Source organism: Phymastichus coffea, unplaced genomic scaffold, assembly GCF_024137745.1.
Source record: "Phymastichus coffea isolate CEN01 unplaced genomic scaffold, Cenicafe_Pcof_1.1 PCOF00097, whole genome shotgun sequence".
NCBI classification, from domain to species: Eukaryota; Metazoa; Arthropoda; class Insecta; order Hymenoptera; family Eulophidae; genus Phymastichus; species Phymastichus coffea.
In genome coordinates, this window is record NW_026706908.1 from 586,747 (window position 1) to 610,418 (window position 23,672).

Here is a 23,672-nt window from a genome sequence, read left to right on the forward strand (position 1 = left end):
ATATATGAAAAACATATGGTTCGTTTTGTAAGATAACGATGTTGACACATATTATCTTGTGTAAAGAATACTTTGATTACGTATAGCACTTATTTGGTAATATTTTAGGGTTATATACCATTTTTAATGAAAAAAATTGCTACTTATCTGAAAGTGATTGTTTTTATAAAAGGCGAAGGTATATGAACATGACAAATTTCGAAACATCGCATGTCCGATTCCATCACTGAAAGATCTTGAAGCAGATTTATAGTAAATTTCGTACAGTTTTTTGATTAAAAATTCGTTACTTACTTTGCTTGTGAAATTTGAAGTTTTAATCCATGTGCGTTTTTTCACATAATTATCCACTCATCAGTTGATATATTACTCTTAATCTTGCGAATGATGTTTTAACAGGAAAGTTGCCCTTCAATATATAGAAATTATCCTAATCTAGAAATAGAATTGAATAGTCTCTATCCCTTTTTCTTATTATTGAGAGAAAATTATATCTAGAAAAATACTGAACCAGCATAATTATTCTTTAGTTATTTTTGTACACGTAAAATTTCCAACATTAACATTTAAAAATTCAAATACTCAGTTTTACGTTAAAAGTTTATATTTATCTGCTGTGTCAGGAGTTACAAGAACAAAATCAATACTCCTTACATTAACTCAAGTAAGAAAAGAAAAGAAAATGTATGGTAGTAAAATACTATTTGCCCGAGCTAACAACATCATCATCGTCGTTGTCGCAAATACATGCCTTGGTTTTACGTTTCTGTAAGTACGCATAGGATGGAAGGAGGGTAAAATCTCGCGCTCATTAGTCGAAATACAAGCGTTCACACGTTTTATTCCAGGCGCGTGAGCAGCGAGACGACGAGCGGAAAAAAAGCGCATGAAAAATTAAGTCCGTAAGAGACGAAGCATGCAAAAATCTACGCGGCATGAGACGAAATTTTCGCCCCCAAGGTAAATTTACACCTTGTAAAGCTGCTGTTACTTTTACGTGCTCTTGCGAAGGAATCAGGTTAAAATTTTTTGTTTCACAAGCTGTTTACGAGACTGAATGTTTTCTTTTGGAGGTTTTCATAATTCTTATTGAAATTTTTTATTAGGCGATTGCTTTTTGAAATATTATAATTGTTTATTAATTTTTCTGAGTTGCAATGGAAAATTAAATATCCATGAATGTTTTAGAGATGAATAACCCTTAAATAACCTAATACGTTTTGAATTTTCGAACTAATTTTCGTAGACATTTTGAGTAAAGTTTACAGAGCTTTTCAAACATTATTACAGCTACGAAGTAATTTCGAACATATATTCATGAAAATTATACGTTATAATATATCAAACTCGTATGTAGTCAAGGTCATGACTGAACTATATTTGAAGTATAAGTACAGTAAAGCAATATGTAAAATTTCTATTATTAATGCCACATTTATTCTATTTCATACATGAAAATGAAATATATTCTAATAATTTAAGTTAAAACATGGACTCAAATAGTGCACATTTTTAAAATACATTTGTCATCTTTGAGTCAAAGGAATAAATTTCATTTAATTTCTGTCAAAGAAAACAAATCTTTCAAGTAGAATGAAACTGTGACCTTTCTCTTTATTTTTCTATTCAAAAGTAAATAAGCACAAGTATTAGTACTTTCAAAACCTGTACGGCACAGCTGAAAGTACTCAAGATTAAAGAGCAAAAGAGAGACATATAGGAAGAGCGTTTCACCTTACGACAACCTAATCACATGGACCGCAGGACAAAAAGAGAAGAGATACGTACGTCCGTGGAGCAACCACAACGGGCGCACGTTTGCCAAGTAAGCGTAAGTGCAGCGCCGTACCGCCGCTGAACCCAAGAGAAATTCAAAGCCGATGTCTCTTGTGTTTGTCCTTCCCTTTTCTCTCTCCATCTCTTTTGCAAATTAGGCTAATTCGTTTTACCCGAAAACGTACGCGCGAGCTCGGCCCCAATTATACTGATTATGAGGCGACTCAATTTCCTCGCTGACTCGCTCCTTTTTTTGCAAGTTTGAAGCTTTGCTTTTTCTTCCGAACGTTTAGAGACTTACTTTTCTAAGTTTAATTACACTGGCAGAGAAAATAGAAATTTTCCGTAGAGTAAAAGTTGCCGTGACCAAAAGTACACTTAACTTTTTATGAGTTTCTTTTCTTTAAGAGCCACTGACGGCTTGGTAAACTTACACATGTTTTGTTCTCCTTTTTCCACCAAATAAATCGCAAGCTCTTTTTTGCTTAGTGGTCGTGAGCGTCTGCTCGTAAATTTTCACCAAGATATTTCAGTATTTAATTGTGTGAATGTACCATATTCTAAACATTTAATTTCAAATATATCAAAGTTTGACTGATCAATATCGCCAATTGTTATCGCACTTTTGTAATATCGATTATACCTGAAGGGTTCAACGAAATTAAATTTTATCATTTTATTTCTCCTGATTGAATTTGATGTCAATCAACATCTAAAACTACTCGATTATAATTATAAATAAGTATTACTTTTTGATTTTTTTATTATTTTCTTATCTTTACTATCTTATTCATTGTAAAATTAATCTTGTTAAAAGCTACAGTACTGTTCTGTGCAATTTAGACTGGAATTCAGTGTAGCATATTGTTAGCACTAGTCACGTTAGTTCTCCTCGGTGGCATTGATTGCTGTGTAACCCAATATTTGAAGCTAAAGCTTTGGTATCAATATTTATGGAGCAGTGAAACTTGGGATTGCGCGGCAAATTCTCAAACGAGTGAGACCAGGAATTTTGAAAATTGTATGTTACGTCGCCAAATCTTAAAGGATTTTCATTCAACCGTTTACTCGTTGGCAAAGAGAAAGTTTCGACAAACATATATTTATTGAACTTAGCCACGTACACGTTTTCAATTTCTCTGAAGAGACACAAGTCAGTTTACTTTAAATTATCAGCACTTTTTCCGTATTATTATTCAAAATGATAACTGACAACCAGAAAGGATTATACGCACGTAGAGCAGCGACCAACAGATTAAATGCCAGGAATTAGTGAAAAAAGCCAAAATTATCTAAAGCGCTTTTAATTGCCGTCATAAAAATTCCATGCTTCACAAAGTTGAAAGATATAACGTCGATTATAAATTCCGCTCTCTCTCTCTCTCTCTCGCGAGCGCGACGATCATTTTGAAGCAAAAGTGCCTCTCACACGTTCATCGCTTTACACTTTTACAACGCTTCAAATAGTTTTGCAGTTTCTCGATTCATTAACTGCGAGGGATTCCGTGGTCTTCGGAATTTGGTCGTCTTTATGATATTGCCATTTTTATCCGCATATACCCTCACTGCCGAGAGATTACATTTAGCGACGGCACAGTGCAGAATTAATGATCGTGTGGAGGGAAAAATGCGACGTCTGTGATTCATCGTCCGAGCAGCACTATAACGTCTCTCCGTTTTTACTCTTTGACGGATGTCGCGTAGGCAGAGCGGACAATGAAACTGATAGCGGAGATTCGTGATAATAACGCTTCCACTCCACGCAAAAGCACTTGTTTGTTTTTGTTTTATTTTTCCGTGTCTTTTGTTTCAGCGCCACGTCGTCACGATGGATGTGGCATTGTTTCCTCTTGATATTCGCTGTGAATACCTGAATGTGTATAGATTGGTCGAAATGTCGAAACTTTGCTAATGGATTTGTTTGCGTTTTTTCACTGTCCTTTAATTTTGATGTAAAATGTCTGTCAATTTTCATATTTGTTTCTGAAGGTCGACAGAAGATCTTTGTTTGCGGTATGATTAATGAATTAAGCTCAAATGGCTATGAGCGATATTAATATATTTCACCCAGCCGTTAGACTGCTGTCACTCGACCATTACTCTTCGAAAAATTGACTCGACTATTTTCCACCGCGACCTGCGTGATTTATTCGACTATCGGCAAGAGTTCTCTTTTTTGGGCAAAGTTATGAAGTTGCTTTCTGTTGGAATTGGTTACTTCCCAGTCGATATTCAAATGCTGCTGGCTATATATAGCTGCGAAAATAAAAACAACTTGACAAATTTTTCTTTACTCATTCTTCAGTAAGTTCAAGTGCGGAACGAATGCATTTAAAAATGGGCTAGTGAGAAATTTTTTCATTCCAAATTGCTAAGAGTTGTCACGTTTAATGAGATGAAAATTTGACTTACACTGATGCAAACAATGACACAAATTGGCAAAATGTAAAACACATCAGAGTTGTCAGTAAAGAGGTCTCGACGTGTGGCTCCGAAAAACAACAACTAGGAAAGGAACCGCTGATTTCCGTTTCGCTATTAGTTCTTTAATTAACGGAATTCCCGAAATCGCGAGTAGCTCGTTTAGAAAGCTCCGCTCGCGCGTACATGGGAATTCGACAAACACACGCGGAATTTCCGAAATCCTCTTAACCGTCCTCTTCCTCCCCTTCCAAGACCACTTTTTTACTCGCCCCTTAAGCTGCGATTCCCACCGCTCGTGGTAACGGTAACGACCTAACGTTCTTTCTTTCTTTCTTTTTTTTATATCCTCGGCTCACGAGAGATCCTCGACGCGCCCCCGTCTACCGGATCGTACATGTGTGTGTGTGTGTGTGTGTGTGTGTGTGTGTGTGTGTGTGTGTGTGTGTGTGTGTGTGTGTGTGTGTGTGTGTGTGTGTGTGTGTGTGTGTGTGCGTGTGTGTGAGTGTGCGCGCGCGCGAGAGAGTGCGAGTGAGCCAACGAATTACTTTTACGATCACCCGCTTGTGTAATTCTCGTCAGCGATAATTCACTTGGTAATTGTGCCTCCTTCCATTTTTTTTCTTTTTCAACGCTCCTCCTACGTGTAGGCCTGACTGTGTGTGTGTGTGTGTGTGTGTGTGTGTGTGTGTGTGTGTGTGTGCTTTTTGAATTATACGTTCTCGAGTGATATTTTCATTACACATTGAAATGGAAATACGATAACAATACGTTGCTTATTAAAGTGAATCCATTCATTTGTTTGATCTGAGTCCAATATTGAAGCTTAATAAGTTGCATTTCACGTTCGATATAGCACTTTATAAATTCAATCAGCAGCTCGGAAATATGAAAAAAAAATTCGTTTATCGGTAGAACTGCATGCTTTCATAAAACTATTGCAGTTTAATACAAATATACTTGTAGAATAGCTCGCCACTGATTTAATTGGTATTTCGGTAAAATATCTCACTTCAAACTCTATATTGCTAAGTGAGCTTATCATCGTTAGTTGGACAGTGCTTCTCATCTAGTTGTTAGTATATGGATTTCGAAACTTGAGAATTTATGATACATTTGTTCTACTAATTATCCAGCTATAGTTCATGGATTTTTCTGGTATATAAATTATCACTCCTAAAAACGTTTCTTTCTTCCGAATGAAGAGTTTCATTTGTTATTTTGATTGGCGTACAATTTACATTTATACAATTTCTCAAGATACTTATAGTCTATAAATACGCTGGAACAATATTATTTCAATTAATTAAAAGAAAATTGGACTCTTTTCCTTTCATTTCACCAAACTTTTTATACTTTATCGAAAAGTTGAAAAATCAGAGGAAAAATAAGCTTCACCAAAGTTACACTCGTTTTCGCAGAAAACTCAAATTCATGTTTACTACACATTGCAGAATATCCAGGAGCAAGAGCCGAAGCTGAACTCTCCGGCGTCAATCACAATGAACTTGACGCGACGCTTAAGCCATTGGACGTCGATCTGCCACCAACACTACCCATGAGTTTCGGTACTGAGAACTCCACCGTGATACGCGCTCAGTCTGGCTCGACTGCACATCTACCATGCGTCGTACATAACTTTGGCGAAGGAATGGTAAGTCTTCCTCGAAATCCTATTAACAAAAGTTGATGAAATTAAATCGATGATATTTGGGTGAAACTTAATGTAGCTTATTCAAAGTTTTTCTCAAACTTTAAATGGAGAAGACAGAAAAACGAAAATCATATGTTTAACTTGGTAGAAAATTCAATCAAGTGTGAAAAAGAAATAGATTAGCGTGATCCAAACAGATTTAAAAACTTTCAAGCGCGAGCGCGGGAGAAATGAAGTCTCTCTTTCTCCAGTAGATTATCTCGATAGCTAACTTTGTTCTCGAAAATAGAGCTTCGTAAAAAAAAAAGAGAAAAACGAAAAGCTTTGAGCTGAAAGTTTAAAGAAGCATTAGAAAAATCACCATCGATAAAAAAGTTCGTTTTCAATAATTTATCACAAAGATGTCTGCGCAAGTGCAATAGAATAAGACTGACAGTCTTTTTAAAGTACGAGTGAAAAAAATATCGAATTTCAAGAGCCTCATTACGATTGAATTATCTTATTGAGCTTCCAGTCACGTATACCTTGAACTATTGCCTAAAGGGGGAGGTGGGAAATGGCTGATTCTAATCTCCGGAAAACGAGCTTCAATTGTTACATCTGTTTAGTGCTTCTCCAATCGAGAGCGTAGTAAGATGGATTACAATGAGTTTGGAAATTGTTTCGCGAGCTCCGGAGCATCAAATAACCTGACTCACGATGTATTCTATCCATTTGTATCTGGCGCATTAAATAACCTGATTCACGATACATTCTACCGATTTATATCTTTGATTGAAATATTTTAGAATCAATAGGAAGGCAAAGCGTTTGGTAAATAATCTAGTTCAGAAAAAGCGAAACGAAAACCTATCTTTTGTTATTAGTGGTACGAAGGATTCCGTCGAAACTAAATTGCTTTCTCGAAAGCCGTAGCTATTTCGAACCGTAAAGTTGTCAGTGTAAAAAAAACTATCTTCGGAAACGTATAAATTGTTAATTCAGTTTGAGGAATCCGGTTTATCGTGAATAATATGTATTAAGTCACTTTAATTTATTTCCATCTGCTATAAATTTACATATTAACAAAATATTTCAAAAATACACTTTTAAAGTTGTAAAACAGTAATCAGCATTTGTTTGAAATATCTTTCAAAAATAGATGATAAATTAATGAAATTCATCTATAACTATAAATGGATATAACAACCTAATGAACGCAAAACAATTATTACAATGAGTTTCAACTGCTATATCATAATAAACCCATATAATATTAATAACTACAATACAACGATCCTTTTATTTGTTAAAAATCCAAACTATTTTTGTACGAAACTATCGTTCGTTAATCTATATTTAACAAGGCTCAACCGGTTATTACTAAAAAAAGGTGGCTTTTCTCCGCTGTGTAAAAAAAATTTGAAACTTTGAGGACCAGTGCGTAATTAACTAGTGAGTTAATAATCCTAGATTAAAATTGTATTATTTCTATAAAATAATAAAAAAATATTTTGAATGATTTTTCCTTGTTTTAAAAATCTCTACAATTGCAAGTAAATTTTTCTTGTACTATGACATTTATTTCTTAAATTATATGAGCCAAAAATTTCTTTGATATATATGACTGAGATTACTAGTTTTATAAGATATTTTGAAATAATAATCAATTTTTGGAAATACAAAAATCGAACAATAATTCTAAAGACTTAAAATATTCTTACAAATTTAGATCTGTTAGATCATGTTTATCTAAATAATTAACCTAATTAATTTAATTTAATGTTGATATAAGGCGAAAATTAATACAAAGAGTAAGTAAATATTAATAAAATTTTAACGTTCTTTCAGCATAACAAAAAATTGTCCGTTAAAGTTGAACCATGCGCTTTGAAAAAATTAAAAAAAACAAACTTAAATCTAATTAATTATCGCACCTGCTTTGTTCGAGCACGTGCAAAAGCATTCCCGTTCTTTTGTTCTCTTGCGCGCCCATTACGGAAAAATAAATCACGCGAAGCCGCTTCCGTTTTAAATTTTAATTAGCCATGTCCGAAGCTTTTGACAATAACGACAAGAAAAAAAAATAATCCTGCAACATTTTGATGTGATTGTCATCGCGCGCAGAACAGTAAGATAATGACGTGACTTGACTGATAATCCGATTAAGTTTATGCGTACGTAGGCTTTCTTTTCTTGTTATACAGTGACGTAACGACATCAGTCTAACGAAAATCAAGTCGGGTTAGATATCTGTCTCTTGCAAACAAAAGAAATTTTTTCGTATGTTCGCTATGAATGTTTCGTTATTTAATTTGCTATAAATTAAGCAAGACGTTTGAAGCTAAGCTCGCATCATTTTCGTAATTACGTTTCGCTTGTTTTCAATGTGTAGCCTTAATTAAATTACGTTTGTAACTGCTTTACATATTAGCTTTTTATGAAAGATACAACGCCAATTATTAAACCTAATTTTTGTAAAATAATCAAATCGAAATACTTTGTATAATTAATTGTCAGATAAATTGTCTTAATACTTTGCTTCAAATGTTTTGAACAAAAGATTTTTTTCACTCTGAAATAGAAGTTGAAAAATTCTCTGCACGAAAAGAATTTCTTCTCAAGTTTAACACGAGCCAGACTGGCATATGAGAGTGTTCTAATTAAGACGGCGGTTTTCTTGAGGTACCTGATTTTTTCATGAATATAAAGAAGTTTTTTATGTAAAAGACGAGTAGTCGCAAGATAATTAATGAAATATATGTATCAAGGACAATATCACACTTCAATTACAAAAAATGCAATGCATATTGAAAATATACACGATGCGTAAGGCAAATCAATGATATTTTATGAAATTACTAATCTTTTCCTACCGAAATTAATAATATTTTATCGTGCGTTGGAATAACAACTTAGCCTGGAGCCAGAAAGTAGGTGGAATATTTTCAAATTATTCAAAGTCTATTTCCACTATTATTGGATAGCAGGTCAAGCTCACTGACCGAGAGGAAGTGGGGGGAGAGAGAGAAGCATTCGCATCGCGAAAACGACGATGTATTTTTTGCGATGACAATGGCTCGAGTAAAAAGCATTGTAGGCGGAGAAAAGAAAAACACAACAAAACAAAACAGTAAAAGCCATTATTCCCAGTACAAAAGTATACCATTTGCGCTCGCGAGCGGGGCTACACACCTCCAACAGACATTGTTCCGGATGGCAACGCCAACCCTGGACGGCAACTCGCGTTCTCAATATTCTGAATATCCACGAGTAATTAAATGTTTCTCGCTCAACCTCATCTGCGCTGCAGTTCCTTATTTCTTCTCTTTCCTTTGTGACATCGCACCTGTGTTTTTTTTCGTTCGCGGTGCGCGCCCTTGAGTTGTTAAACTGAAATTTATGGTCAGCCGGTCCAGTGTCACTGTGTTAAAACTTAACAGCCCAAAGTGTGAAGAGGGTATATTATCGATCCCTCAAGTGCCGGGAAAACACCGCGCGACCAGATCTTTTATCGTCTTTTTTTTGTGTCTCGAATTCCACCATCCTCTGTGAAGTCATAAAATTATAAGTTGACCAGCGTGCGAACAAAGAGTCGAGAAAAGTATCGAGAAACGTACTCGGAAGTGGGTTTGGAAAACTTGTTATATTAGTAAGTAATATGACTGGAATGTTACGACGTGGTCTAGATGTTTGTTGTAGATTATATTGTAGAATGTAATCTAATCATCATGGAGATTCGTACCGTTATCAACTGGTGAATCGGAAGCGACAGTTGCGACAATAAGGCAATGCGCAAAGCTATAAATTTGATGTCGATCGAAATCGGTGCGTTTTTGAGCTTCTACGAGGGGCATGCGTCCGATCGAGCTGAGCTTTTGAATTTCGACTCCATCGAAGCGTCGGACACAATTGTTAGTAGATCGAATGATCTTGTTACTTTAACAAATCTTGCTGTATAACTGAAATATTGCAGTTTGAAACCTTTACGGAGTTTCGTCATTTGCATCGACATCGTTTCATTTGTCAATGTAACCTATTACATTTAGGTAACTATATTGTAGCGTTACCTCATATCCAAGCTCGCAAAGTGTAATTTCGTTGTTAAAACTTAACGCCTAAGTATGTACGCTGCGATAGCCAGACTGGTCGGGAGATTGACTTCCGAACTTGACCATCGACGATGGATATTGAGTTTTTATCAATTTATCCCTTTGAGCCATTGATCGGCGCGATCGAAGCGAATCGATGTGGGTCAGAGATTAATACAATATTTGCAATGATTATGAGCCATCGATGGGCGCGATTTAAGCGTTTGATACGAGCCACGCAGGCCGCGAGCGAAGCCAATCTGTTTAAGCGGCACGCAGCGGCAGATCAGCTCCAGTGCTCAACCGCGGCAAGTACCATCTCTCGAATATCGCGCGAGTATTTTGTACAAGTTGTCCGCAGCATGTTAAAATATTTATTTGTCTGTTTTTCCTTTATACTTCGCCGTTAACTGCTTAATTTAACTGACCTTCTGTACCGCACTTGTATTGTTTAATTGAAGCTTGCACGTTTGAAGCTCTTTAAGCTAATGATATGTTCATTTACCTTGTATTCGATTTAATTTGTGAATCAAGTTCATTTTATCTCTTTGGCGTCAGTTGTCGTATTTCTCCTTATATTATGCCTTAAACCTCGATTCACCTCACCGTGAACAGACATATTTGTTTACTTGATGTTAATGCTAGAGCGACCGTGGTAATTTTTCCGTTGGAAAGAAGTAAAGATATTTGTCAAACGAGCCCGTTGCACGGAATCGCGGATGCGTGGAAAATTTAGAAAAATGACGTAACCACGCTTCACTCTCGCGTCACAGAATAGAGATAACCCGTTGGAAATAACGATGATTACTCGTGAAAATGTCACTCCGAAATGTAGGTGCAGTGTATCATATTTCTCTTTTTTCTTTTTTAGAATTACGTGGATCTATTAGAAATTATTATTTGCGCTTTTATAAGGCGGAATATATTTTATTGATTTAAAAATCGTTACATTGAGAAAATGTGTTAAATTAAAAAAAAGAGAGATAAAACGTAGTTGGAAATATTTAAGCATTGAATAATCGACAAAATTTATTAATTTATGATGCATATAATATTAAAACAGCGTTAAAAACTCGATATTAGGCAAGTATATTCAATTTTATGTTTCTAGACGTTTACCATGTCTCGCGTTATTATTAAATTTAATACAAATATTTGTAGTCTTCATCTAACATATATTACATCTATCTGAAGCTCATATACGTAACGTGCAAATATAAGCTTACGAGCATGTCCAAAGCTATGTAATTGTTTAGAGATGCAGCGTTTCTCTTTTAACATATTATATTAGTAATTAGTAAAGGAGAAAGTGCTGTGTAGTCGACGAGCACTAATCTCTGAAATCGCGAGACAACCTTGGCATAAAGGGTACAGGTGTGGCACATATTGTCAGTGTGGTGCCCACACGTGTCGAGCAGATGCAACACTCTGCGATGGCAAGCTGATAACGTCTGGCGCGGCACGTCTGACCCAAACACCCGAAACTTTCCCTTAATTTTCTTTGCGACAAAGGAGAGAACTCGTCATCGTTTTCTGACAGGGCGCAGCGAGTCAGTCTGTCGACAGACAGCGAGAGAGTCGCTTCGCAATCCTGCTTGGTAAAGTGTTGACTCAGTCTCTTCTTTTGTTTCAACACAGCTACGTTCCTTTTGATCAGGGGCAGTGCGTGTGAGTGTAAAACGAGTGTGTAGTGCAAGCCCGTGAAGCGTTGGACTCAGCCCTACGCGGCTGTAGTGGGTCACGCCCTAGCGCGTCCCCGAGAGCGTTACCTCCACGCGGCCGTTGTGCCCAAATTTCCACGTGGCGGCGAGGGCTATCCCCGTCCTCGAGACGTCGAGGTCGCCTTAGGTGGTCACCATAGTGGTGCGCTCTTCCACATTCGCTGCGGCATCATTATATTTGCGCATATCATCCGAGAGCTCTCTGCGTTTCGTCAATGTGTGTGTAAGTGTGTTACGCTGTGGGTATTGTATCGAAATTCGCGATTAATTAGATTAAAGTTTGTTCATATATATATTGTATTAACGTTCGCCTTGGGCTTTTTCCTTACTTACGACTAGGGTTTTTTACGCCCTTGACGAGCGTCAGCGTTGTCCAATCATCATATGTAGATAAATTGTTAATTATAATAGAATTTGAAGTACCTTTGTCAATTAATTGCACTAATCCCATTTCCTTCTCTATACTGATATTTCGCGAACTCTCAGCAGATTTAACGAAGTAAATTTTAAGAAACAGTAATAAAAATATTTCCTACAAAGTAAAGTTTACGCGTCGAAACTTTTTTACCTAATTCAATGTATTTCCGTTAGAATTGAATTGGCAACCCGGTAAGAAAGCCAAAAAAGAAAAAGCAGCGCCTAGTAGCATCTTCTTTTTAAGAAGCACGTCCAATTACGAGTTTCAGGATAAGGAGAGCAAAGTTGACAAAGAGCGAACCACGAAGTTGACCCCCCGCACGTATACTCTCATCTTTAGACTCTTCTATAAGATGCGATAGTTACGTACGTCCTGGAGATGACTCTACGATCAAAATGAGACGCGCGCATTACAGGACTAACGACTCTTAATAAGCTTGATTATCTCTCGTCTTTTTTCCTGGTTATTTTCTGGATTTCTCTTATTTGCGACATAGTTTCGTCAAATTGTCTCCCGGCTCTATTTTACAATATGTCACTGCGCATTTCTGGTTGGTTTGCATAAAAGAGAATTGGAAAAGATATTTTTTTTTCACGACTAGATGTCACTTTTTTCCTCTTTCTGAGTATATTGCACAACAGTTTCTGAATGACTTATTTTTTAGTTAGTATTTGCTTTTCAGATGGATATTGCGAGCATTGCATGTATTTTTATCAATTATTCGTCGATGAAATGCACAAAATCTTTTCTGTTAGGACAGAAGCCAGTTTTATTTTGTAAAAAATTTAAAAATCGTTGTCTACACTGGAACAAATTTCATTTTGTTACAAGTGAAAATTTCTTTTATAAATAATAATAAAAATGTCTACTTGATATAGTTGTTAAAGAATTTTCTGTTAATAATTTTGCAACAAAAGGATTTTACTTATGATTAAATCCTCTTTGGCACGAATGATCATTTTTTTCACTTAAGTTTATTCAGTTGAATAGAATAACAAAAACATGATCTTCCTACAAAAGGATTTCCTTTTACCGCAAGATGTTCTTCTTAAAGTAGCACAAAATGAAATTCTTTTAGTAAGAAGAGTAATTTTTATTATTATAAGACAAATCCTCTTGTTACAATAGAATGTTTTCTTATCACAAGATTTTCTCAAAATTATTACCTTCTTGATATAAGAGTACAATTTTTTTATGGAACTAACAAAGATTTTTTTTCTTCTAACAATAGGAATTCCTTTGTGGGCTAAAATATAAACCCTTTTTTAAAAGAGATTTGTCTGTATAGTACCATTACACACATGTTATTCGCAACACCTCCCATAAAAACAAGAATAAAATCGAAAAGAAACATTAAATTATTCCTTTCAACGATTCTAATCGTTTCCACGCGATTGAAACGTGTTCAAGCGTGTTATCATGATGTATTTTACCATGGCTTGTAACATAAAGTGGAATAAAATAACGTCCATGAAATATTAGCAGAACTGCGGAGTTTTGTCGATGAAAAGAAGCGAACCCGCATGGTGAAAAAAAAAATTTGCGGAGAGAGAGAACGATTTACACTTCAAAGACACATGAGGACGCGCGCCAAAAGGGTGGGGCAGACAGAGGATCAATAACCTTAACGCGCGTCGGCGGCGGCGGGATATATAAAAAACGCGTTGCAGGCACAAATGCGCGGAAAATTATGGCAGCCGATAGCTATCGTTGAATAATTTATCGGCTGTTCATATTGTAAGCCATATCGCGCTCTCCGACTTTACGTGTACATGTGGTGATCGATGTGTGTGCGTGTATAAACATGGTTCGTCACTTGATTATTTATTGGGTAAGCACAACGGATTTAATCCGCTGGAAGTTACTGCCTGTTTAACATGCTGCATGCTTGATTTTTCTCTTTGCTAATTTATTCAATGTAGCATTAAAATCGACAATCAATTTTTCGTTGTGTGGTCATATATACAATATATGCCTTGCATGCTTCTTGTTCCGATATATCGACTATCGAAATTTCTATTATTATTTTAATAACATAGTGAAATTATCATTTTCGCTCGCTTATTAAAAATGCTGATCAATTGAATGCGTAATAATTGAGCATTATTAAATATGCTTGTTTATTCATAAAAACATATTAATCTAGAAAGCGCTGCCCATCAGCATTTGCATTAATTTTGATTCTTTTTTACTCGCGAGCACAGTTACGCTGTTTCTCACAACAAAAGCTCGTTATCTCAACAGTTTTCTCACAGATATCACTGCAGTTTACGAGATGAATTCATGTATATAAATATTCCGTGATATTTATTTGTCTTTCAAATAAAAACAAGTCAAGCTATTTACGCCGTGAAAGAAGTTAAACGCTTCTCTCGTGCGAACAGTAATTTCCTTATTCAGCACAAGAGCTATTATGACAGCAATGATCACCTTACTCAACAATGGCAGCTTTAGAGAATTTTATCGATAAACATATTTAAGACGTACAAAGTCTTTTTGTATTCTCTCGATCCTATTCACGGCGACATTTTATCTCCGTAACAATATGCCGAGCGCCTAGCTCGAACAACACAAAAAAAAAAGAAAAAAAGAAGAAAAAGAAGAACGACGTGCACGGGAGAAGAAAATTTAACATCGTCTTTATGTAAAGTGAGTCACGTAGTGAGCACACATACATGCACGACCAAGAGAGTAGTAAGCCGCTCTACGAAGATGCGCAAAAACGATTCTCTTGGAGCAGCAGCAGGCTAATTACGCGACCGTAATTAGAAAATGCGTCGCGACCTCTCGTAAATTCTACGATAAACGTCATTCCCCATTCCTACGCTTGTAAGCCCCAGCATATCGAAGTTAATTCGCTAGGTTCAACTTCTGCTATAAAAGCGTCTGTGGAGGAAAAGCTTTAATTTTTATACAACCACGCGGCCCTAATTCTCTCTCTCTCTCTCTCTCTCTCTCTCTCTTTCTGACGGAGTTTCTGCGGTGACAGTATGTGGGATCCTCTATTGTGTCGACCGCAAATCAATGTAATAGAATGCTGCAAAGTTTGATGGACGCAAATGGGTGTAAGTTCGTCGAACAAACGTAATCAAGCAAATGGGGAAACGAAAATAATAAAGGGATTATTGTCACGTGTATATATGAGTGTGAAACTTTGAAATGCACTGTGATGAGTGACGGAGTTGCTAACGCGTAACAATGAAGTTTCGAAACGGTGAAATCTAGCTTTAATTCAGAATCAATTTGTCACGATTTGAGGCCAAGTGCGTTACACTCACACATACGAACGTCCGCGCAATGTTTCATTCTGGACTTTTAGAGGTGCACCGCGTACGCCACGTATTTCTCTTTCTGTGTATGTCTGTGTATAGCCAACATGAATATTCCCAGCGCACCACCTAAACCATTTGGGCGTGCATTTCCTCTTGCTGCTGCATCCTTCTATTTTTGCCTTCAATTTGTGAACATCCCGCATATGCGTTGTGTGTGTATGTGTGTGTGCGAGAGTGTGTTGCTCCTCGGGATTTTCCGGCTTGTGGATCACGAACGCCCGAATAAAATTTTCATTGCAATATATGATGGCCCATTCCCCGATTGGCCAACTTGTCACTCTCACACAGATATTTTACTATATAAAATTCTCTCGCGTGTATATTTGTGATTTTCCATGTTGCAAGTAACTACTAATTTATTATAAATACGCGTATATATTAATTATTATTATTGTTACTTCAGAAGCTACGTTTATATGGAAATCTGCAGAGGTATATTAGGTACCTGTAGATCTACTTTTGGGTGGTTGCGGGAGGAGGTTTTTACATGTATCATAAGTCGACCTACGGTTTAAGGTAGAATCGGAACAACTAGAATCACGATAACACATGATAATTTTATTTCTAAAAATTTTTACATGTCTGGATCTTGAATCCACAACCTCCTATGCAGAAACTTGAGTTCTTACCTACTGAGCTACCGTGTATATATATATGGCTTGATATTTTAATATTGATTTTCAAAATAATATCTAGCTATATAAATTGTATTTGGATGTTCGATTTCTATAAATTCAATGACTAGTCAAAATTATATAATAAAAATTTATAAATCGTTTATTGGAGAAGGAACTACAAAATTTCATGGGAATTTCAAATCATTGTTTAATAATACAATAAAAATAAAGGAGTGATATGTTTTGGATAATAATTTATATATAAATTTTAAAATTAGAAAAGATACGCGAATGTCATTAATAAAACACGACGACGGGAGAAACTGAAATTAATAAAGAACACAAGCTCCGTCATTAAAAAACATCTCTCGAAGCAGGGTAATTCATTAGAACGAAATAATTAGTATCCGTGAGGATATTCAATCTCTTCTCTACGCTTGTGTATTAGAGTATCCCACCTTTCTCGAATTACCCAATATCACGATGGCTACCTATGAAATCGAAACCACTCTCTCGCTCACAGCAACGTTCGGTGTAAAACAGCCGTAACAATATGCAAGTTGTTTTCGCATAGCTACGAGTTGTTGTCGGTCGAAGGGTTGTATACAGAGCTTGCGAGGGATACACGTGTCGGTCGGAATCAGGGATAAGCTGTTATCTCTTTCGCACTTTCTACTTTCCATATTAAGCGTACCCGAATGCTATCGCGCAGGAGGACTGCCAGCGACGTTTCCTTTATGCGCGCCCGCGAGCTAGAATGAAATTTCCGAGAACCCCACACCCGTATATGCGGAGTTTACCTCCCACGCTGTTTTCATATACAACGACACCTGCTCGCTCTCCTTTCCTGCAATGTGTATACACGGGCTTTTCCGCACTCGCGCTGGAGAATTGTACGCTACGTGCAAAACTTACGTTCACGCGGGTGTGACTTTTCGAAAGGTTCTCTCTCTCTCTCTCTCTCTCTCTCTCTCTCTCTCTCTCTCTCTCTCTCTCTCTCTCTCTCTCTCTCTTACGTTTTCTTTTTCTTCTCAAAGTAGTTCAGCGATGTTTAACTTCAGTAAAATATGCACTTAATGAGCTTCGTTGTGGCTCATGCGGAGTTGAGCAAGAAATGGTTTGGCTGGAGTGGTAATGCGAAATTGTGTCAATTAAATGAAAAATATTGGAAAAGTGAAAATTTTTCATACTTATAACGGAGCAGTGCTCGATTAAAAGCAGTGATTGTTTACGCGGTAGCGCTATTTTCTTATACTACTCCAAGCCGAAAATAAAACATCGACGAAATGTTATGCATGAAAAAACAACACGAAGTTTATATTCAAAGTTTGTCAGGTTTTGTAGTTCTGAAAAGAGGATGAATAACTGAGTTTTCGTATAATTTGTGTAAAGAAAGTTATTTAAATAAATCTAGAATGCTTGCCAAAAATACAAAGTTATATATACCAGCCACAAACATCTCAAAGTTAATCCTGAAACTAACGGAATGTACACAAAGCTCACTTCATAGGGTGGAATATCGCATCGTCGCGCGAACGTCGCCAACGCAAGGATGAAGCGGAGAGAAATATAAAAGACTCGCAATGACACCGCCGCCTACGTGTACACAGAGAAGAAGAGGCTCGAGGCGTTTGAAGCTTTCTATTGGCGCTTGGCCCGCGCGGATAATAATGCCGATTTTACATACGGATGCGTCGCAGGCAGTCGAGAGCGAAGGCTTTATTCGAGTTCCCTGAGCTTAATCCCGTCGTTCCCGTTTCTCTCTCTTTCTCACTGCAGATGGCCTTTGTCTTTGCGCTTACCTTTTCATTTCTTTCTATTTTTTCCTTTCAAGCCGCCGGCATCTAGACTTGTTAGCGCGCCAGGGAAACGCTGTTAGTCTCGCGAGAATTGGGTCATCGAACTATGTGTAATGTTGATTTTCATCGCCTCTATTTCGATATGTTAATTTTAACGTGCATCGGCGCTTCCAGGGCAATAATGGTCTTCCATCCTGCAAGTAGCTTTCAACGAGAATAAAATGCTTTGCACCGAGAATTATTTAGTTAGATATATCTTTATCATTTGAATGCGACAAGGTGAAGTATACGCAGCCAAAGTACTTCTCAGCTCGCTACTTGACCTATATTTTATTCAACTCGCGAGCAAATGTGCCAGCAAAATCTAGCAGTGAAAAAGAAGAATTGATGGGCTTCGTTACTTTTTTAGATGGCTCTTTTTTCATTTGAAGATTAGTAATCTTTCGAGAACATTCGTCGGATGTTTCCATTAAGTTATTACCCGTTGAGATAACGATATCAATAAAATTCCATTTTTTTCAATAAGTATTTACAATTACAACGTATGACAAATATTTAGAAAATAGATATTTGAAATAGGTGTTACTAAAAAAGCAATCGTGACGAAGATATAAAATAAACTTTGTTATATCATAGTATTACACGGTGTTTATAATTGTATTATTGAAGTTTCAAATAAAAATGGAACTGTAAATTTTTCGAAATATTTCTCTTTTCAAAGATTGCTTGTAAAACATATTTTTTGTCCTAAATTGGATTAAAATTCTGCATAGTATGCGTGCGTGGAATATTCATTCATATAAGAAAGAAAATTCTCTGATACTACAATATCAATGAACCATCAGTATTTGATAAAAAGTATTTCTGTTCAATATATTGAAATACAGGTAACGCACAGTTACTGAATATCAAGATATTTCAATTGAAATAAATGAAATACTATCTCACTAAGAAGCTATAATTAAAGATATCCGTTTCAAATGATTAAATAGCTTCGAATAGCATCAAACGATAAACGAAGAGTTATTACCTTCATGAATCAAATCCTATTCATCAGTAAGCAATAAAATACATTTTTAATATTCAATAAGGAAGAATCTCAATATACCTCATGCCACATCGACGTGTGCAATATATTGAGTGATATCAGCAGCTTTTTCCGCAAAGACAAGATAAAGTATTAAAAAAACCGTCTGGAAGTTGAGAAAGTGACCGAGCACTGTGGCTGCGCCTGAAGCGTTGTATGAATAATTCAAGATAATATAATGAAATCAGTTGGCGTAATTATACAGCCTCATTGAATTTGAGAAAAAATTAACTTCTTCCTTTCCTGAATAAAATCGGCGAGTTTCAGTTCTTTATCCATTTTGATGAAACTAAAGCTCATGAAGCATAGCTTTAGAAGACAAAGGAATATTCTTTTAAAAACAATACTGTACGCTTGTATGCTTTGACAATTCACTTAAAGAAGTTTTCCGTTTTTTTAGATGAACCAGTAGCATTTGAAAGATAAAGCTGTCCTTCTCATTTGAAACGTTGTGATGATTACATCAGTTTTTTAAACGTATCAAGCAATTTATAATTTCTCGTCTTTTTTGCAAAGATTTATTTTTGTTTATTACAAAAAATAAATGCAGGTATAAAAAACAAAAGAGATATAAAAGAAATATTCTAAAAAAAATTTCTCGCAATAAAATATTGGAAGGTTGTACTCCCCAGTGAGAGGGCGGAAAAAAGTATAACCCCGACAAAACGGAAATATTTCATTCGAAAAAATACTCGCGCGGAAAGATATGGAATCCCGATTACACACTACATTTTTTGCTTAGTCTCATGCTGGGTATATTGCGTGGTAAACATGTGTGCGTATGTGGTACATACATTGTCGACGTTGTCTTTTAAACGTGAAAGAGGAAGAATGAGAAACAGAGAGAGAGAGAGAGAGAGAGAGAGAGAGAGAGAGAGAGAGAGAGAGAGAGAGAGCAGAGTTTTTAATTTAGCCAGGGGAGCAAAGCGTGACACTTCGAAAAGTAGCTGCGCTCTAGAATTTCTGGAAATGGGATGCGCTTAAGTGTCGGTTATATGGGATTCCTTCGTTGATACGTGTTTGTATGAGGGTGCGGATATGAGATAAGTTTTCAGATGTACGTGCGATCTTCGTGTATTTGATTATTATAAATCGATCAGAAATATATTTATTGGTGTATAACGTGTACGAGAAACTATTGACACGTGAACAACATATTGATTTGTTATGAGTATAACTTATATCGCATGTACGAATAAGCTTTGAATTTATGGCTGACTAAAATTAATTTGTTCTACTTGATGCTAGTTTGACTCGGAAAGTTACTACTAACTAACGTCGTCACATTCTACGTTAAAATATGTTTTGTCATTCAAAAAACATTATTGTTAAATAATAAAAATTAAATAGACTAAGATATTATCTTTTGATTCACTTACAATAACCAAATGCTTTCATTTAAAAATGTATCATTCAATAGAAAATAATTTATATATCAATAAAACATAAAGTTTAAAGATATTTCTTTCTTTCTTTCTCTGAAAATAAAAAAAAAGCATATCAGCTACCAATTTCTCTATTTTCCCGCGTCCGCCCATACGGATGCTGCCATAACGCGGACAAGCTGCGATAAAACTCGCTTTCCACGGGTCGTCGAAATCAGCGGAGGCCACAAAAGATTTACGACCAGCCGCAACTATCTATATGCGAAAATCTTTACGACGATTTCAAATTTATAAAATAAGCAAAATTATCTAATCCTGTCCCATAACAGTTTAACTGTAATAATGTCGAAATAGATATTTCTCTTTTTCTTTTTTATTATTTCGTTTGTTTTGATACAGCGTCTGAATACATTCAAAAGCGTACAGAACTATTATATATTCCGTCAGAATTTATGAAAAACACAGAGAACTATTATTTCGAAATTTGTTAGAAGATGTAGATTAACTTTCGATACCTTTAATAACTTGTCGAACTTTTTTCACATATATCATAAATCTATTTCATAATCCATATCAAATACACATTTTTGAGATCTTGTCTGGCCGAACTCTAGCGAGAAAAACTTTTTTTTCAATTCTAGACTGTTCTCCTTCTATAAAAGTATATTATTTACAAAATTCCTCATAGGTATACATGTATATGGATGGATGTGTGTATGTATTTTTAAATGAACTAGAAATAATAGGAATGTAAAGGCTCAATGAATCGTATGATTGGAATAAACTTCATAGTTTAAAAAGTTAGAAAATGGAAATCAGGGAAAATACGCTTTTTTGATGCATTTTTAAAAATAATAGGAAGAGAAAGTATCTTCACGTCTTGTGTAGAGCAGCCGTCTATTATTACAGTTTGATAAATATTCGGCCGGCAAACTTGGGATATCTTGCCAAACTTTTCATCGCAATAACAAACCAACCGCCCAGCCGTTGTAATAACTCGTAGCTATGCTGCGCATTAATGAGGCAGAGAGATTCAATCATTTCTCGATTTTTCCACGGGATACTCTCTTGGGAATGAACTTACAAACAAATAAAATTTACATTAAGCTTGTTTCCCTTAAAAAAGAGTTTAATTTGAAGCTTCATCGTTATGACCTACGCTGAGGGATTAGTTTTACAGCTCCAGCCACATAATTGGGTAGCACGCCAGATTTTTTCGAAATTAATGACTGCTCAGGGACCAAAGCAATTTCAAAGCGGTTGGCTATTTATCGCCATGTATAGCTTTTTCTTTTTTATCTCTGGCCGCAGCTTACGAACGCGAAACTTTCATCGATGTTTCTTTGGACGTACGCAGTTGAGTTTTTTAATGGAATTTTGCTGTTTTTAACTTTTCGTGATTTTGACACTGTTAAAGATTCAAAAATATATTAAGTAATGAAATCAATTTATAATGATTAATTAGATCAGGAATGCAAATTGATTCAGAATTATTAGTGTTTTGTTGAAAGATTACACAAACGTCATTCTAATTAATATACGAGTTATTTAGGAAATTTCATTATGTAGCATTTACACTCTTTTTGTTCACCAAATTCTCCTAATAAACAACAAAATTAAAATACATTTTCTAATCGCTATGAATATAGTCATCCGGTTCAAATTCTAATTAGCAATTTAAATAATTATTACTTCAAAAATATAATTAAAAATCAATGGACCATTGATTGCGTTGTTTGAGAGGACAAGTTAGTCATCTCATTTGTAGTCAAGGTAATGAATTGCATATACGCGGCTTTATCACGTATACAGCATGCAAACGCGTCCAAGTCAATCTCTATGACTGAATCTAGGACAAATCCCCCACGCTCCATTCAATACTAGAGATGAGCGAGCAAATTGCGGTGTGTTACGCTAGACAATTTTAAATCTTGATGCGTGCATCGGGTCTTAATTGCATTGATTTTAGCACCTGTGATTCTCAATCAAGCCTTGATTTTGGATTGTATTATGAGAACTAATTGGAATCTTGAAGTAGACTCACTGTTTAATGCACTCTGCTGATTGTTTATTGCTTAATACTTTTCTCTTAGCAAATCAAAATTCTCAATTTTGTAAAACCGTCTTATGGTTATGTAGTACAAGTTTATATGCATATCAGTGTAATTACTAATTTTTTTTTATATTCTACATTATGAAAGAAAAGTAATGTAATGAAAACTACGTCACGTAATTAAATTATAAATCGACTATTTTAATGGATCGAAAAAAAATCTTATTAAAATTGACTTACAGGCCACAACAATACGATGCTAAACGTAACCACAAGCGCCATCGCGCCTACCCGCCATTTGCGTACTCCGATAGAGGGGGTCTTCACTTCCCATAACGCGAAACTGTCAAATCTTTGGCTGTTTTCCTATATTGGAAAGTGTACATGTTCGATTATCAAGATAAAAAAACATAGCAGTGAAAGTTTCATCTCGAAAGATGTATTTCTGTTGCACTGGCAGTTGTGATTTAGTGGGTAAATAACGTGCGCTCGAGCGATCGCTCGCTCTGCTTCCGTTTATTTTTTCTGTCTCGTTTTTTATTCTTTCTTCGTGGCAAGCACTGGGAAATCTTCTCGCTGGTATGTTGGAGGATGGCGTGAGCGCGAAGGTTTATGGCTTTGCTTTTTGTTTCCGTCGTGAATTAAGGAGCGTTGCGGCTTGCGAGTAAACTCAATGAAAATATGGCTTGGAGAGTCTCGCGAATAGCGAGTGTCCACTTGGGGTCAGACTACTGCGCGTACCTAAGGATTTTCTCAGAGATAAATCTGAATACTTTCGTTGTATGTGCATACTTTTGTGTATCTTACTATGTGTAATGCATTTACGATGAATATACGTATAGATAATTTTTGCGAAGTAGTGAAGGTTAAAAATGATAAAAAATGTCTAGATATTCGTGTGTAAAATTGACGTTATAACAGTAATTCACTTCTATTGAATAACCGAGGATAGAAAAAACTGTTTTATTAAAAGTGATAAGATTACACCCTTAATAATGTTTCAGTGGCCTTCTTTATACCGTGACACGAGCAACGCAGCCGTATAACCGTATTTCCCATCTGACGTTTGATTAAAATTGAAAGCCACTTATTCGCTCTGATAGGCGTTTATTAATGTTCCGCGATGCTACTTTGCCGGAGTTTTTACACAGCACGGTCGCACGATAAGTTGCCGTTAATATTAAACGGTCTAACTCGCAAAATAAAAACCCTACGATTGTTAGCCAAATGTTTGCGCTTGCGACGACATCAGGAGAAAAAATTTTTTTTTCACGGGCGCGCCTGCATGCTTGACAGCAAGAAAAGACGAGTGCGCGCAACGGAAAAATAGAGTTCAAGA

General features: G+C 35.9%; 1 protein-coding gene across 4 annotated transcripts in view; it reads left to right on the forward strand.

The window, feature by feature from the left end:
* Window positions 1–23,672, forward strand: part of LOC131669837 (lachesin-like) — a 126,538-nt gene that overhangs the window by 60,845 nt on the left and 42,021 nt on the right. For all 4 annotated transcript variants that reach the window (XM_058945005.1, XM_058945006.1, XM_058945007.1 and 1 more), the window contains one exon: window positions 5,652–5,851. In XM_058945005.1, the coding sequence (XP_058800988.1) occupies window positions 5,652–5,851 (200 nt within the window). The remainder of the gene's footprint in view (window positions 1–5,651; window positions 5,852–23,672) is intronic.